The sequence below is a fragment of the Ochlerotatus camptorhynchus genome, unplaced genomic scaffold (assembly GCF_037179485.1).
Source record: "Ochlerotatus camptorhynchus isolate MF236.1 unplaced genomic scaffold, CSIRO-AGI_Acam_v1.1 ptg000467l, whole genome shotgun sequence".
NCBI lineage: Eukaryota > Metazoa > Arthropoda > Insecta > Diptera > Culicidae > Ochlerotatus > Ochlerotatus camptorhynchus.
Genome location: NW_027040953.1, coordinates 2,091,350 through 2,106,572, shown reverse-complemented (window position 1 = coordinate 2,106,572; position 15,223 = coordinate 2,091,350). Strand labels below are relative to the sequence as shown.

Genomic DNA, 15,223 nt, shown 5'->3' with positions numbered 1-15,223 from the left:
AGCGTGTCAAAATTTTGCTTGCGCAGCAAGAGGTTCCGACGTTCTCACACGCCAAGTTGGCAAAATTGTTGGATGTGGTCAAATCGACCGTGAAAAACGTTTTAAAAGTGTTCGGGGAGTGTCTGTTGACCGCCAGGAAGCCTGGAAGCGGTGGCAATCGTAATCCGGACGTGGCAGCGACGACGAAGAAGGTAGAGGTGAAATATAAGCGGAATCCTAACCTCTCCATCCGGGACGTCACTGGCAAGCTCAATGTCTTCCATACTACTGTGCAGCGGGCCAAGAAACGAGCCGGGTTATCGACGTTTATGAAGGTGAAGGTGGCGAACCGAGATTACATACAAAACACGTCGGCAAAGCAGCGGTCCCGAAAACTGTATACGAATCTGCTCACAAAGTTCGACTGTGTTGTCATGGACGACGAAACTTATGTGAAGGCGGAATTCAAGCAGCTTCCGGGACAGGAATTTAAACCGCATCAGGAAAAGGGAAGGTGGCTGAACTTTTTAAAATCATCAAACTATCGAAAAAATATCTTGTCTGGCAGGCACGTGTGGTCTAAAAAGCGGATATTTCATTACTACGGGAACCACCAATCAAGAAATCTACGTCCAGGAGTGCCTGGAAAAGCGGCTGCTACCATTCCTAAAGCAACATAATAGACCTGTGCTGTTCTGGCCGGACTTGGCGAGCTGCCACTATGGGAAACATAATCTCCAAAAACTAATAAATCCATGAAAAACGAGCAGCAGTTTAAATCTAACTGGCGTTCGGCGGCGAATAAGGTCGATGAGATCATTGAGCAAAATTTAATGGAAGGGGTTAAGTGGAAGGCAAAGCAGTTAGGATTTGGCAAACCAAAAGAATAAACGAACATTTTTTGCTTGAATTATATGAATTGAACTACCAAAAGAAAAATAAGATTTTTGTGACATGAATTTTGACTGAAAGAAACGATTTTTTTGTCGACCAATTTTTGCGCGTTCCAGTCTTTAGGTTGAGGTTGGCAGCCATTGTGACGAAACATCTTCTTTGAGCATTGTTGCCGTTGATGCACACTTCGCACTGGAGCTCACCCATCAAATGGAGCGGCTTGCCCGACGCATTCATTGCTTCAATAGTCAGCTTCTTGCTCGTAGGTTTTCCCAGACAGTTCCAGGGTTGCTTTGAAATTACCGTGATGTCGGTTGCCTTGTCCAGTTGAAGCTTAGTTGCCACGCCGTTGATGAAAGTGGGCACGTACTTCCGCTTGCTGGAGTGTTGGTTGAGCGATGTGATTCACGATGTCTACGCCTGCCAAGATTTGCTTGATTTGATTGATGACTTCTTCTCCTCCCCAGCTTGAACTGATTTTGGTTTGGAGTAGCAGCCACAGTAGCCTTCCTTGTGACCGATACGGTTACACTGTTTGCACTGATGATTCGAGAATGGACAATCCCGAACATAGTGCATCTCACCGCATTGTCAACAAGGTGTCCGAGGTGATTTACCTTCCGTCTCTATTGTTTTATTGCTGTTTTACATCCACAGGCTGGATGAAGCCCCAATGATGTTAACCTTATCAACTACATAAGCTATGGGGCAGATTCGTAGGAAGATTTTGAGGCCATCTGCATATGATAACCGAGGATACATTGATTCGAGTTTCGAAACCTGTCGGATACGGTTCTGTTTTAGGTTTGCTCTCTGTTTTGTGCGTGCGTTCGCTTTGATTGTTTTCGGTTGCATTTGGCTGATTAGCGCTGGCACTCTGCCCCCAGGCCGGTTATGCGTGTGTGATTGTGTTGGTTTTCTCGCTTTCTGGAAAGTTTTCGAATCGAAAAGGAAACGTGATTCATCGTGTTTGCAAGAATCAGAAGAGATGTCGCTATCTGCAAACTTGTTTTATTTTCTTCGCGTGTACTCCCGGACCAGAAATGTGTGGCATAGTGAAGCGATCCATGCCTGCGTCGGAGGTGTTGGATTTTCTAATCGTACTATGATGGTGTTGGTGATCAGATGTACTCCAAACACTGAAGGGTCTGTGCATTCTGTTGTGAATCCTGCGGTTTGTTTCCAATACAGTAGCGCAGGCGAAAGAGTGATGAACGGTCTCAATGCTTCGGTGTGAAAAGAAAACGCTTGCCGGAGAGTATTGGCAAGGATGATGCATGAAACAGCTTCGAAAACATGGAAAGACAGGCTTATATCAGATAATTTTGGTGAGATCTTTCTTTTTGTATTAATTTAAATTTGTTTGCATTTTCACATTACCTTTACTTTATATTGCCGAATAGATATTCCTTTTTTTTTTTTTTTCCTTTGGTTTGTTTTTTCCGTCGATCTTGTTTTCCGTGCTGAGCACCAATGCTACCGACGTGCCAGGAAGGCAGCTCCCACACCTGGACCCTACCTATCGACCCATCAACTCATGAACCGGGGACAACGGCTTTATTTCCCATCCGAAGGAAGGCGTGATCAGAGATGTTATGCCTCAGAACATCCCGGCGGCGCCGACTGGTATTGAACCCAGGCCTGCTGGGGTGAGAGGTAATCACGCTTACCACTACACCACCGGCGCCGTTGAATAGATATTCCTAAATGTATTCCATTTCCTACTAACACAAATGTTCCCTCCCGTGGCATCTATGAAGGTAGTATGGGTTCCCTGCACCTTCTTAAGTAGATGTTGAACTAATTTTTTTTTGCGATTGTAAGGATGTGGCCAGGTGTATAATGCGATGTTTGATTTGTAGATTTTAATGTGTGGGAAAAACCACTAGTTCCAAGTGTTTTTTTTTCACGGCAAAACACGATATTTTCTACAAAATGTATTGGTTGACCATTATATAGCCCCCCACGATTTGTGCAATCGCTTATGCTATGCTATGCTAGTTTCTATTCGAAAATTTAGAGATATTTGCTTTGAATGTTCAGGAACTCTACCTATTTTTTTTATGAAAATTTAGGAGAATTTTGTTCGGAAAACTTAAAAAAACTTTGCCTGGAACATTTTGGAGAATTTTAATAATAATTTCTGCAAACGTCTTCAAAGTTCGATCAGTATTTTCCTTAAAGTTTTAGATTTCTAAGAATTTCTGGGAAGATTATAAGAGTTTTCTTCCAGAAAATATTCTTCTTCTTTTTTCCTAAAAATTGGAGAATTTTCCCTCAAATTCTTGATGAATTTGCTTATAAGAAAGCAAACATTTTTTTCTAGGAATTCTAGAAGAGGCTTCAATTGATACTTTAGAATAATTTTGGCAGGATATGCTGGAAGGCTTCTGGAGATCCGAGAAGATTTGTCCCTGAACATTTCTGAACAATTAACCCAGGAATATCTTGAGGAATTATTCCTGGAAATTCAGGATAAAATTTGCCATGATGAATTTTTCCTAAAATTTTCTGGTGATTTCTCTAACTATAGTTACTATAACACACACATCTGGATTCGAGAATTTTTTTCCTTGATTTGTTTTCCGTGCTGAGCACCAATGCTACTGACGCCAGGGAGGCAGCTCCCACACCTGGACCCTACCTATCGACCCATCAACGGGTCGCCGACTGGGATTGAACCCAGGCCTTTTGGGGTGAGAGGTAATCACGCTTACCACTACACCACCAGCCCTGCTCTTGATTCGTGACTTGTTCGGGGATGAGATTTGCACTCGTGACTGTTTGCGTGAGAGGCATGGATGCTAATCTTTACGCTGATCAGGACACAGGACGTATGGGGTCAATTTACTTGTTTAAAATCGTATCCAACATACTTTTTAAGTAATGATAGGGCTTCCTTTTTTGAAGGATTCTCCACCGTCTATGACGTAGACGGCCCAGGAAGTGTGCACAATGATTCCACCGAAGAACACCAGAGCAAATCATTTGCTGCTGGTGCATTAATTGCCAAACAACACTTTTGTTGGATATCTCCTCGGAGAACGCTTTTCGCTGAGCCAGATGTCATAAAGCAAGCTTCACGTAGTTTCGTAGTTTCGTAGATTCGATGGTGATCTTCTTGGAGAATACCTTGAAGGCACGGAAGTGTCGCAACCAGTATGCGATAGAACGGCGAAGCTTGCTGAAGCTGGATTATCGGCTGAACAGTTGTTTAGAGAACTTTGAATCGACCGACAGTAGCTATCAGCGCTTCTTCGGTTCTTGCTTCGGACATCCAGCGCAGATCAAGGGCTAGCATATCGCTTGAAGGCCAGTCGGATGAGGCTATGATATCGCCTGGATTAACGCCACGGGAGAACTACTCCGGAAACGTGTTTCCAGTGAAAGGATTCTGTGGTTTCCTGAAACTTTGCGACCCAATTACCAACGTACGTTTTCCATCGGGATGGCTATGACTCCAACCAATGCAGGACAGTGGACCTCTGTATGGAATGTACGAGCTTCTCGTATAGGTTCGACGACAATACTGCTGTGCTCAACTCCAGACGTGCGATAGTGTGCGATTTGGCGAACGGACTTTGACGTCAACAGCTGGAGTCTAACGGCTCTGGTAGACTCTGACCGGACGTAGCAGCACGATCCATATGTCTTCAACGACGCATCGGAGAAGAAGTGGAGCTGGAAAGATGTTGTGTTGGTCAATGATACACAGCGAGAAATCCGGAGTGTGGCGATTGTATCGAGCGTTCCATGCAGCACGATCCAAGAATTCCATGGAATTCTTTCCACTCGGACAGGAGATGTGGAGAAAGAGAGCAATCCCACTCGTATGGATCTCCGGTTTCGGTTTTCCGTGCCCATAGGCGCTGCATAAACAGCTTGACGATGACTATTATTGGAATCCACCAGGTCAAGTGGGTCGAAAATCTGCGCAACGTACAACATAACATTCCGTTTGGTCACAACGGGTGCTGGTAACGGCAGCTGAACCTTGAAATTCATCATGTCGGATCTCAGTTTTAAGATGAGTCCGAGAGTGGAAATGCCCACTTCTTCTTGGCGAATGCGGATGGTGGATTCAACATTGCCGGCACCAGAAAGGAAGTCATCTACATAAAAATCCTTCTGGGCTACCGCAGCTGTGGTTGGATTGTTCTCGGCTGTGTCTTGCGCAATCTGCAGGATGGTGCGAGTTGTCAGGAACGGAGAGGACGCAAAACCATACGTTACTGTTTGCAGCTCGTACGTAGAGATTGGTTGATCTGGACTGGGAAGCCAGAGGATAACTTGATATCGTCGGAAAAGGTAGTGCAGCAGGATTTGGCGACGAATGCGGAATCTGATGTGGATCGACAGTAGATCTTCTTGAACGACGGGTCCAACTAGTTGTAGGTCGTTCACGGAGATCTACTGTCGGCATCGAACACAACTCGAACTTTCGCGGTGGTGCTGGATTCTTTGAACACCGGATGGTGTGCGAGCCAGCAGTGTGGCTGGCTTTCATCTACTGAATCCAGGAGTTTCATCATGTGATTCAGGTGTTCGTACTCTTCCATGAGGCGACAGTAGGCCTCTTTGGTGGTTAGATCTCGCTCAAGTCGTTTTTCGAGGTTCAGGAAGTGGTGCTCGTCGATTGAACGTGATTCACCGAGAGTGACGAGCGGATCGCGGGTGAGTGGCAAGGAAACGGTATAACGACCCAACGTCGAGATTTTCAGAGATTTTCTCCTGCCGTGGATCGAGTCACAGAGATTTTCTTCTGCCGTATACTTAGGACAGGGTTCGACAACTTCAGGTGATTGTATGGAAACTTTTCCGGAAACAGTCCATCCGAAAGAGGTATCGACGAATAGAGGTTGCCGTTCGTCGCAGGAAATTTTACTGCCAGTATGCAGTTTGTGGTACACTTCTCCACCTACAATCAGGTCAATGTCGGCTGGAATGAGAATGCTTGAATCAGCTAACGGAACTTCAGGAAACTTCCACGAGGAAACTTCAAACGGCATGGTTGGCAGGCAGACTGTGGGTTTTTTGAGGATGAGGAACTCGAGCATAGTATTATAGTACGAAGGAGGTTAAGTATGCTCGCAAGCTTCTTCGTGATGAAGCTGCTCATCGATCCTGAATCTAGGAGTGCACGAGCGGAAAACTCTTTGCCAACCTGGTCCACAACTAGGAAGTTGACCGTTTCCAACAGGACCGTGGATTGGTACGACTGTACCGACAAGCTCCGGGGCTTTCAATAGCAGTCAACGTGGATGGATTCGGTTGTTGGGCTGGCTGACCAGATATGTCAACTGTAGTGGATTTTACCTTCGGGGCTACAATTTCGTGCAGTAGTGCATGGTGTTTCTGGTGACAGTCGTAGCGTTTCAGTAGAGCGTCCCAAGTTAACGCATAATTATCCGCGATTATGTCGATCGACTCGAATGACTTGTAAGTTTCTCCTTCCTGGGACTGCAGAAGGTACTTCTACCACACGACAGTCGGAATGGCCGTGTTAAAATGGACAATGGAGGTGAACGTATCCCCGAAGGAAAGCCATCTAAAAAAGTCTCCAACGAATAATTTAGGGAGATCGACCTTGGGCAACCGTTTGAAGAAATTGAAAAGTACGATGGCACTCAGAAGTTTGAGGAGCATCTGCAAGAGCGAGCAGCGTTTGAGGGATTTCTTCGCTTCATCAGAAGAAATCCTTCGAACGCTGCTCCTCAAACTTCTCAGTGCCATTGTATTTTTCAATCTCCGCTTGCAGCTCCTGGTACTTACTGCAGACTCTGTCCTCCGCTTCAAAACGGATTGGAATCTAGTACACATCGTTTCAAAGGTATTACGAGTTCGTCGGATTAAATTTATACTCTTGTACGATGCAAAAACGATTCATCGTATGAAGGTCAAAATTTTGAATTATATACGATGAAACTTTAACTTTATGGGATGAAATTAATTCTTATATGCGATTTGGACTAAATCTGTAGTACTTCCTTAAACGACTTCTGATTATCTGGGCAGGGATGTTCCAGGTAAAATTCATAGAAGCTCCAAGCGAAATTTATAGAAATTCTTTAGAGAAGTTGCAAGCGAACTCTAGAGAAGTTCCAAGGGAACATTTAGGACATTACAAGCGATATTCAAGTTCACGGATCTTCGGACAAGCTTTCAACATTTATAAAAAGTCACGGAACTTCCAAGAAGTTCATGAAATTTCCAAGAAGCTTATGAAACTTCAAGGAAGTTAACGGAATTTCCAACAAGTTCGCTTAATTTCTAAAAAGTTTAGGCGACTTCAAGTAAATTTATGTAGCTTCCAAAAAGTTTAAGGAACTTCCAAGAAATTAATGCAACTTTCAAAATGTTTACGGAAGTTTCAAGAAGCTTACAGAACTTACAAGAAGTGTTCAGAGCTCACGGAGCTTTCGACAAGTTCACGAAAGTGCTGAGAAGTTCATGCAAATTCCTAGTGAACTTTAGAGATTTTCCAAGCGTTCAGAGAAGATGCGTTAAATTTTCAGAAAAATTCCGTGGGAATATCAAGGATATTCCAAGGGAACTTCATAAACGTTTTCAGCAAACGTCAGGGAAGGTCCAAGTGAAATTCAAAGAAAAACTTACCTTACCAATCAGGCTAAGGCCTTGTTGTCCTCTGCTGTCCAAAGAAGTCGTCTCCACTGTACTCGATCCATGGCCACAGCCAGGTAGTCTGCGAAGGGTCCGCAGGTCACCTTCTACTTGGTCGATCTACCTTGCCCGCTGCGCGCCTCTTCTTCTTGTTTCTGTTGGATCACTTTCTAGAACCATTTTCACTGGGTCGTCGTGCGGCATTTTTGCGACGTGCCCAGCCCACCGTAGTCGCCCAATTTTTGCAATGTGGACAATGGATGGTTCTCCCAGCAGCTGGTGCAATTCGTGGTTCATTCGCCTCCTCCACGTTCCTTCATCCATCTGCACTCCACCGTAGATGGTACGCACCACCTTCCGTTCGAAAACACCAAGTTGGTCCTCCACGAGCATAGTCCAGGTCTCGTGGCCGTAGAGAACCACCGGTCTAATCAGCGTCTTGTAGACAGTCAACTTCGAGCAGCGGCGAATTTTATTCGACCGGAGCGTCCTCCGGAGTCCAAAGTAGGCACGATTCCCTGCCATAATGCGTCTTTGAATTTCTCTGCTGGTATCATTTTCGGCGGTCACCAGTGAGCCCAAATACACGAACTCATCGACCACCTCGGTTTCGTCACCGTCAATCTGAACTCGGGGTGGGAGGCTAACATTGTCTTCCCTAGAACCTCTTCCTTTCATGTATTTTGTCTTTGATGCGTTGATGGCAAGTCCAATCCGCCTAGCTTCAACCTTCAGTCTGATGTACGTTTCCGCCATCATCTCAAAGTTCCGTGCCATAATGTCAATGTCATCGGCGAAGCCAAGGAGCTGGATGGACTTCCTGAATATCGTGCCACTCGTGTCTATCCCAGCTCTTCTGATCACATCTTCTAACGCGATGTTGAACAGCAGAAAGTCCATTACCTTGCCGTAACCCCCTTAGAGATTCAAAGGGACTCGAGAATGTCCCCGATACTCGAACAACGCACATCACTCGATCCATCGTCGCCTTGACCAACCGCGTCAGTTTATCCGGAAATCCGTACTCGTGGAAATTCAAAGAAGTTCCAAGCGAAATTAAAAAAAAAAATCTCTAGAGAAGCTTCGCACGAACTCCCAAAAGAACATCGAGTACATCACAACTGATATTCAGGGATGTTTTGAAGAAAATTTTGAGTAATTTAAAAAAATCGTGAAGTTCACCCGCAACTATCATGAAGTTCGCTCAGAATTTCCCTGCAGTTCACTCAGAACATGACGGAACATCACGTGACGGAATGTATCTTTGACATAAAGGATGAGACGTAAACAAATATGTCATGTAAAATTAAGTGCTCCGAGACTGAAAAGTTCAAAATTACGTGCGATTGAGCTGAATTTCGCGTCTATTATGACTCAATTTTGTGTCAAAATTGACGCTCGTATATGTCAGTCTCAGAGCACCTAAATTTACATCAATTTTTGTAAGTGTATATCTTAAGATTTACCAGAACTTCACTCAGAATGTTCCTGAAGATCTTACAGAAGTTATTTGAATCTTCCCATAACTTCTTTGAAGTTCCTCTAAAACTTCCCGTAAGCTTCCATGGAACTTCACTGTTGCTCCCTTGGACCTTTCTAGCTCCGTTGGACCATTATTTGATATTTTCTGTGACCTTTTCAGGAGGAGTTCACCTGCAACTCTTCTGAAGTTCCCACGGATCTTCTCAAAAGTTTTGTCTGGACCTTCTCAGGAATTCTCACGGGATTTTTCAAATGTTCCTTGAAGCATGCAGGATTTTCTCTATAACGATGTGAGTCCCATAAGCAACATACGAATCCTGTTGGTCCCAAAGCCGTATTTAAGAAGAGATAGAGCCACCTGTTTCCTGAGCCATGGTCGTTCTGCGTTTCATTGTCCATTGAAAGTGTCAGTTTTACAGAGTAAAGCAAAACAGCCATAATCCGATCATTATTAAGAAAGTAAGATTCTCATAACGTTCCCTTTCTTCCGCTGTTTAGAAACACGTCAACGGTGACAGAGTCAGCTATAAAGGTAAATTCGATGCCCAACCGAGCGAAGGCACGACTGCGAGGATAATGCAGGCGTCGAAGCGGAAAACTGGTCGACAGGAGGCACTACTGGAGTACTTTCGTAAGTACATATTTACTTCTTTCCACTGAAGGATCCTCTCCTTCGGATGTGCCTCAATTTATTTTTATTACACTCGCTGCTCATTTGAATTTAATAAATCACAAATATTACCCGGTCTGTCGGAATGATTAACTGGTTGCACGTTTCTACAGCTGTTGTTTCTGGGTAGATCGAATCTCCATTCTTAGGGGTTGGCACGCACAACCATGTGTGTAGATAGGTGGTACCTTCGGAATGCTGCTCACGTAGATTTCGGTAGTAAATAATCTCCCCTCCATTTTCGCGTGAAGATGATTTGCTGCTCCATTCAAGCGAACGCCGATTGAGATCAGACAAACTTTAATTCCAACCAGCAATTTATAGATCCTGTTGCTTCATAATTGGTATAAATTACTCTCTACTGTTCCCTGGAGCATCGGTGGATAGCTCCACTCCCAACTCATTATTCATAATCTAGCGAGCAAACTGTGTGCAATTGAACTAAACTTTAGCACTTGATTCCGGGGAACACTGAAACTACTACAACCTGCAATGTTCCATGTAGGTCTGCATCCTTTTGTCTACCAGCGATGCGAATGAAGTTGGTGCAATCCGTTTCTATTATCGTTCGTGGAAACTGCAGATTGCAGCAGTAGTTTATAGGGGTTAGTGTACAGCTTTCATCACCATTGCCATTGTTGTTTGTGTTGTTTGGGAGTGTGTGGGATGGGTTATGTCAATTTGGAAACTTTTGCCCGGGAAGTCTAGACGCAGTAATGGCACTCTAGGGAAGCTACTTTGAATGAATTCGATTCGGAAGATTTGTGGAATGATCTGAATGGGTCTTTCGTTGTTTTCTTCCATCGAATCCGTAATCAAATCAAATGTAGGAAACCAAACCAGCGCAGAAGGTTGAATTCGGTGAACCGGCGGTTTGCGCTTCTCAGAATTGAGCAATTTAAAAAATGATCATCCCTAATATCTGTTGACCGTTTAATCTAATAATGAATACTGAGTACAATCAACCGATGGAAACTAACGGCTCACACTGGACTAGCCGATCGGTCCCAAGTACATCGATTAACTTACTCCATTCTAGTCGAAATTCTACACAACGTTTATTTCGATTCGCTATGAAAGTTTGACAGATAAAATGAGGGGTTCGTGGATTTTCCTATGTTTCGAGGGGTGCCTCGATTAGCTTGAGACCGAAGGAAGTATCAGAGCTGAGCCAAAAAATTGAGCACGTTTCTTCGGGACCTTCTGGTCTTAAAGTTACCTCTATGGTACAATCGTGAAGATATTGTAGTGAAGCGGTGCTGGTTTGGAATCAGTTGATTTCAATAACCAGTTACCAAATTTGTAAGTAATATTGTATAATGTTCATAAAAGCTCTAGGTTTGTAGCTGACTCAAATTGATGTCTATTTCATATCTGCTGAAAGAAAGGCTTTTGCCAGCACCTCTCCGTTTATTTTTCAACGGATTCGAGTATGAATATGGCATTAATTCTGGTTTTGAAAGTTAGTGCACAGGTAAAAAGTGAGGTTCCGGGACGCCACTGGTTTACCAATTTTTACCATGAATGCTTAAAAATTGGAAAAAAATCGTAGAACAAGAACTTTTGGTAAAATTTATGAATGCCCTGTGAGCAAGTATACAAAGCAAAGTGCACCGAGTTTTAACATGCCTGCTTTTTAAATTGTATTCCTATTCAAATCATATGTAATTATGAACTCTCAATTTCAAATTCTTACTGTTGATAAATTTTTCATTGTGGAATTCGGGATTTTCTATTTTAATCTTAATTCATTGTTACCCTTCTTACAAAGAAGGGTATAGATATCACTTGAAAAACCGACTATCGATCCGAGGCCCGGAGGGCCGAGTGTCATATACCATTCGACTCAGCTCGACCAGATCGGAACATGTCTGTGTGTGTGTGTGTACGTGTGTATGTGTGTATGTGTGTATGTGTGTGTGTATGTAACGAAATGAATGCGCTCACGTTTCTCAGCAACCGCTCAACCGATTTGGACAAACTCGGCGCCAAATGATAGGTCTTGGGGTCCCATTGAACGCTATTGAACGGTTTTGGAATCGGTGAACCGGTTCCGGAGATATGGCCGGAATAAGATCCGGTGAATTTGGGCCTTCACGCTGGATTTAACGGAAAACGTATTAAAACCATCATGCGACACATCAAATTACTACAGAATTCAAAAATAAGATCAATGCAAGTCGTGTTAAGTGTTTCAGACCACATTGGACACACTTGGACATGTTCCGGGTACCCCGGGGAAGTTGCTTGAATATGAAATGAATTAAAACCCATTAAATCACATTAAAATACGATGATAAGGTGATTGGTAGCCTCACCAAATAGACTACACCCGGATATATTCCGGGTATTATTATTATTATTTATCTTTATTAGGGAGGCTTTCAGCCTGGGGCTGGTTCACCTCCATGATATTCCGGGTACCCCCAGGCAGTGGCGTAGCGTCACTGGATGGCACGGGGGTGGGGGGCTTGGTCACTGATAATGACAATAAAATAAATAAACTTGAATAAGTAAGAAGGGTCTGATCACACCATAGGTGGATAAATTCGGGTTTTTTGATTTGAGATTGGTTTGGAAATTTCGACTCTATTGGGTTTTAATGAGAAATTTAGCAAGCGTATATTAGATGAAAATTATTCATAAGTCTCGCTTATGAAATTCATTTGTATCGTTCATAAGTCGAGCCTTATGAAATTCTTAAGTTTATTTGCTTCAGTGAAGGTTCGTTGGATGACTTAGAAAAAGCTGATCTAAAGCTGCCAGAAAAATTAAGAATTTAGAGGGCGTCAAAACTAAAAATTATTTATGTATACTTACCAACTTCGTTTCTGGCAAACGAATTTGAAATTCCGAGTTCCGAGAAGTCCCTAGAATTTCCTAAAAGTTCTAAAAACTTTCGAGAAATTCTGAGAACTTCAACTATGTTCTGATAAGTTCTGATGACATCCGCGACTATCCTAGATCTTCCGAGAAGTTCTATGAGCTGCCGAGTATTTCTGAGTATCTCCTATATGTCCCGGGTTTTTCTGAGACATTCGGAGAACTTCCCTACCCTAGCGGAATTATCTACCTACGCTCTTCAGCCTTTATCTAGCTAATAAATTATCACACTATTGAAGAAATACTACACATATCCTTATCCATTGATGAGTTATGTAAAGATGTGTGCGTTTGACTAGTACTGTCACATTAATGGCCATTCGCCCATTTTCAACTTCTATTCAATTTTCATACAGCCGTACTCTAGCGGAACTATCCACCTACCCTCTTCAGACCTTTCTCTACCCGGAAAAAAATTACAATACAATTACCATAAAATAAAATACAATCACAACAAAATCTATTACCAACAATCGATCTTATTGTACGTATATTGTACAAGAAATTTTAACATATTGTTATTACAATAGATTTACAATACGTGCCATATAGTAAGAATTTTCAACAATAGAACAACAATACAATTAATGGTAAATGGCTCATCTTTGTTCGGGAAAAAGTGATTTTTCCTATGGTTAAGATACATAACAACCCCCTTGTTCTATTGTAGATTTTCCCATTTACCACAGATTCTATTGTGAAAACAATACATCATATGGTTATTTTATCGTTGTAGACAATATGATTTATTGTAAATACAATAAATTATATTGTATGGTTACAATACATTTCATTGTGCCTTTATGGTTCTTTTTTTTACGGGTAGCTAATAAATTATCACACTAGCTTCATGTTCGAGAGAATTTCCAACCCACTCTTAACCTCCGTGATGTACTGAGAAATTCTGAGAATCCTAGAGCTAGATTCTAGGAGTTCTCAGACCTTTTCGGAAATTTTCAGACCTTTTGGAAAGTTCTTAGACATTTTTGGATTTTTTTGGATCTTCTCGAAAGCTTATGACATTCACAGAACTTCTCAGGAAGTTCTCAGAAAACTCCTCGGAAGTTCTTAGAAATATTCGTAAGTTCTTGGAAATTCTCAAACTTTCGAAAAGTTCTGAGAACTTCTGAAAAATTCCGAAATCTTCTGAGAAGCTCCGAGACCCTTTGAGAAGTTCCACTATAGTCCGGAAAATTCCAAAATGACCCGAGAACTACAGCCATGTTCTTGATATAAAGACTTCTGAGGAGTTTTGAGAACATCTGAGGAGTTTTGGAATCTTCTGAGATTTTTTTGGAGTGCTGAGAATTTCTGAGAATCATCAAAAGGATCCAAGAACTTTTTAGAAGATCCGAGAACATATTTTATGTTCCAAGAACGTCTAAAACGTTCCGAGAACTTCTTAGAACGTTCCAAGAGTTTCCAAAAGCTTCCTAGAAGTTCTAAGAAGCGATGTTTTCAGAAGTTTTGAGATCTTCCAAGATGTTCTGAGAATGTACAAGAACTTCTGAAAAGTTCCGAGGTCTTCTTAAAAGTTCTGTGAATTTCCGAAAACTTTCAAAAAAATTCGGAAAGGTTTAAATAATTCCAAGAACTTACGAGAAGTACTGAGAACTTCCAAAAAGTTCCGGGAACCTCTGAGAATTTCCGAGATGTTCCGAAAAATACATAAATGATCCGAGAACTTCAGCCTTGCTCTAAATCTTAAGACTTCTGAGGATTTCTGAGAACATCTGAGGAGTTTTGAAAACTTCTGTGATATTTTTAGGAATGCTGAGAATTACCGAAAATATCCGAGAACTTCTGAGAAACTCCAAAAAGTTCCGAGATCTTCTTAGAATATCCAAAAACTTTTTAAAAGCCTCGAGAACATCCTTCAAGTTCCAAGAATGTCTGAGACGTTCCGACAACTTCTCAGAAAGTTCCAAGAGTTTCCAAAAACTTCCTTGAAGTTCTAAAAATGTCTGCGATGTTCTCAGAACTTTTGAGAACTTTCAAGATATTCTGAGAATTTACAAGAACTTCTGATAAGTTCCAAGATCACCTTAAAAGTTCTATGAATTTCCGAAAGCTTTCGAAAAAAAAAAATGGGAAGGCTTTAAAAATTCTGAGAACTTCCGAGAAGTTCCGAGAACCGCTGAGAATTTCTGTGATATTCTGAAAAATTCTTATATGATCCAGGAACTTCAGCCATGTTCTAAATCTTAAGACTTCTGAGGAGCTCTGAGAACATCTGAGGAGTTTTGAAAACTTCTGAGATTTTTTGATGAGTGCTGAGAACTTCCGAAAATATCCAAGAACTTCTGAGAATTTCCAAAAAGTTGCGAGAACTTCTTGGAAGACCCGAGAATATCTTTTAAGCTCCAAGGACGTCTGAGAAAGTTTCAAGAGTTTCCAAAAACTTCCTAGAAGTTCTAAGAATTTCAGCGATGTTCTCAGATGTATTAGAACTTCCAAGATGTTCTGAGAATGTACAAGAACTTCTGATAAATCCTGATATCTTCTTAAAAGTTCTGTAAATTCCCGGAAACTTTTGAAAAATTTAAAGAATTTCCGAGAAATTTCAAGAATTTTAGCTTTGCCTTGGGAAGTTCCTAGAACTTCCAAGAATTTCCAAGACTTCATAGAAGTTCTGAGTAGTTCTATGAATTGCCGAGTATTTTCGAGAAGTTCTGAAATTAGGGGGCGACCCTG

The 15,223-nt window shown here is 42.1% G+C and overlaps 1 protein-coding gene across 1 annotated transcript in view; it reads left to right on the top strand.

Annotated features, from left to right (window-relative positions):
- LOC135712282 (phospholipase A1-like) overlaps positions 1-15,223 on the top strand; it is an 88,306-nt gene that overhangs the window by 37,603 nt on the left and 35,480 nt on the right. Inside the window, exon 4 of the mRNA XM_065235246.1 lies at positions 9,475-9,607. Coding sequence (XP_065091318.1) covers positions 9,475-9,607 — 133 coding nt within the window. The remainder of the gene's footprint in view (positions 1-9,474; positions 9,608-15,223) is intronic.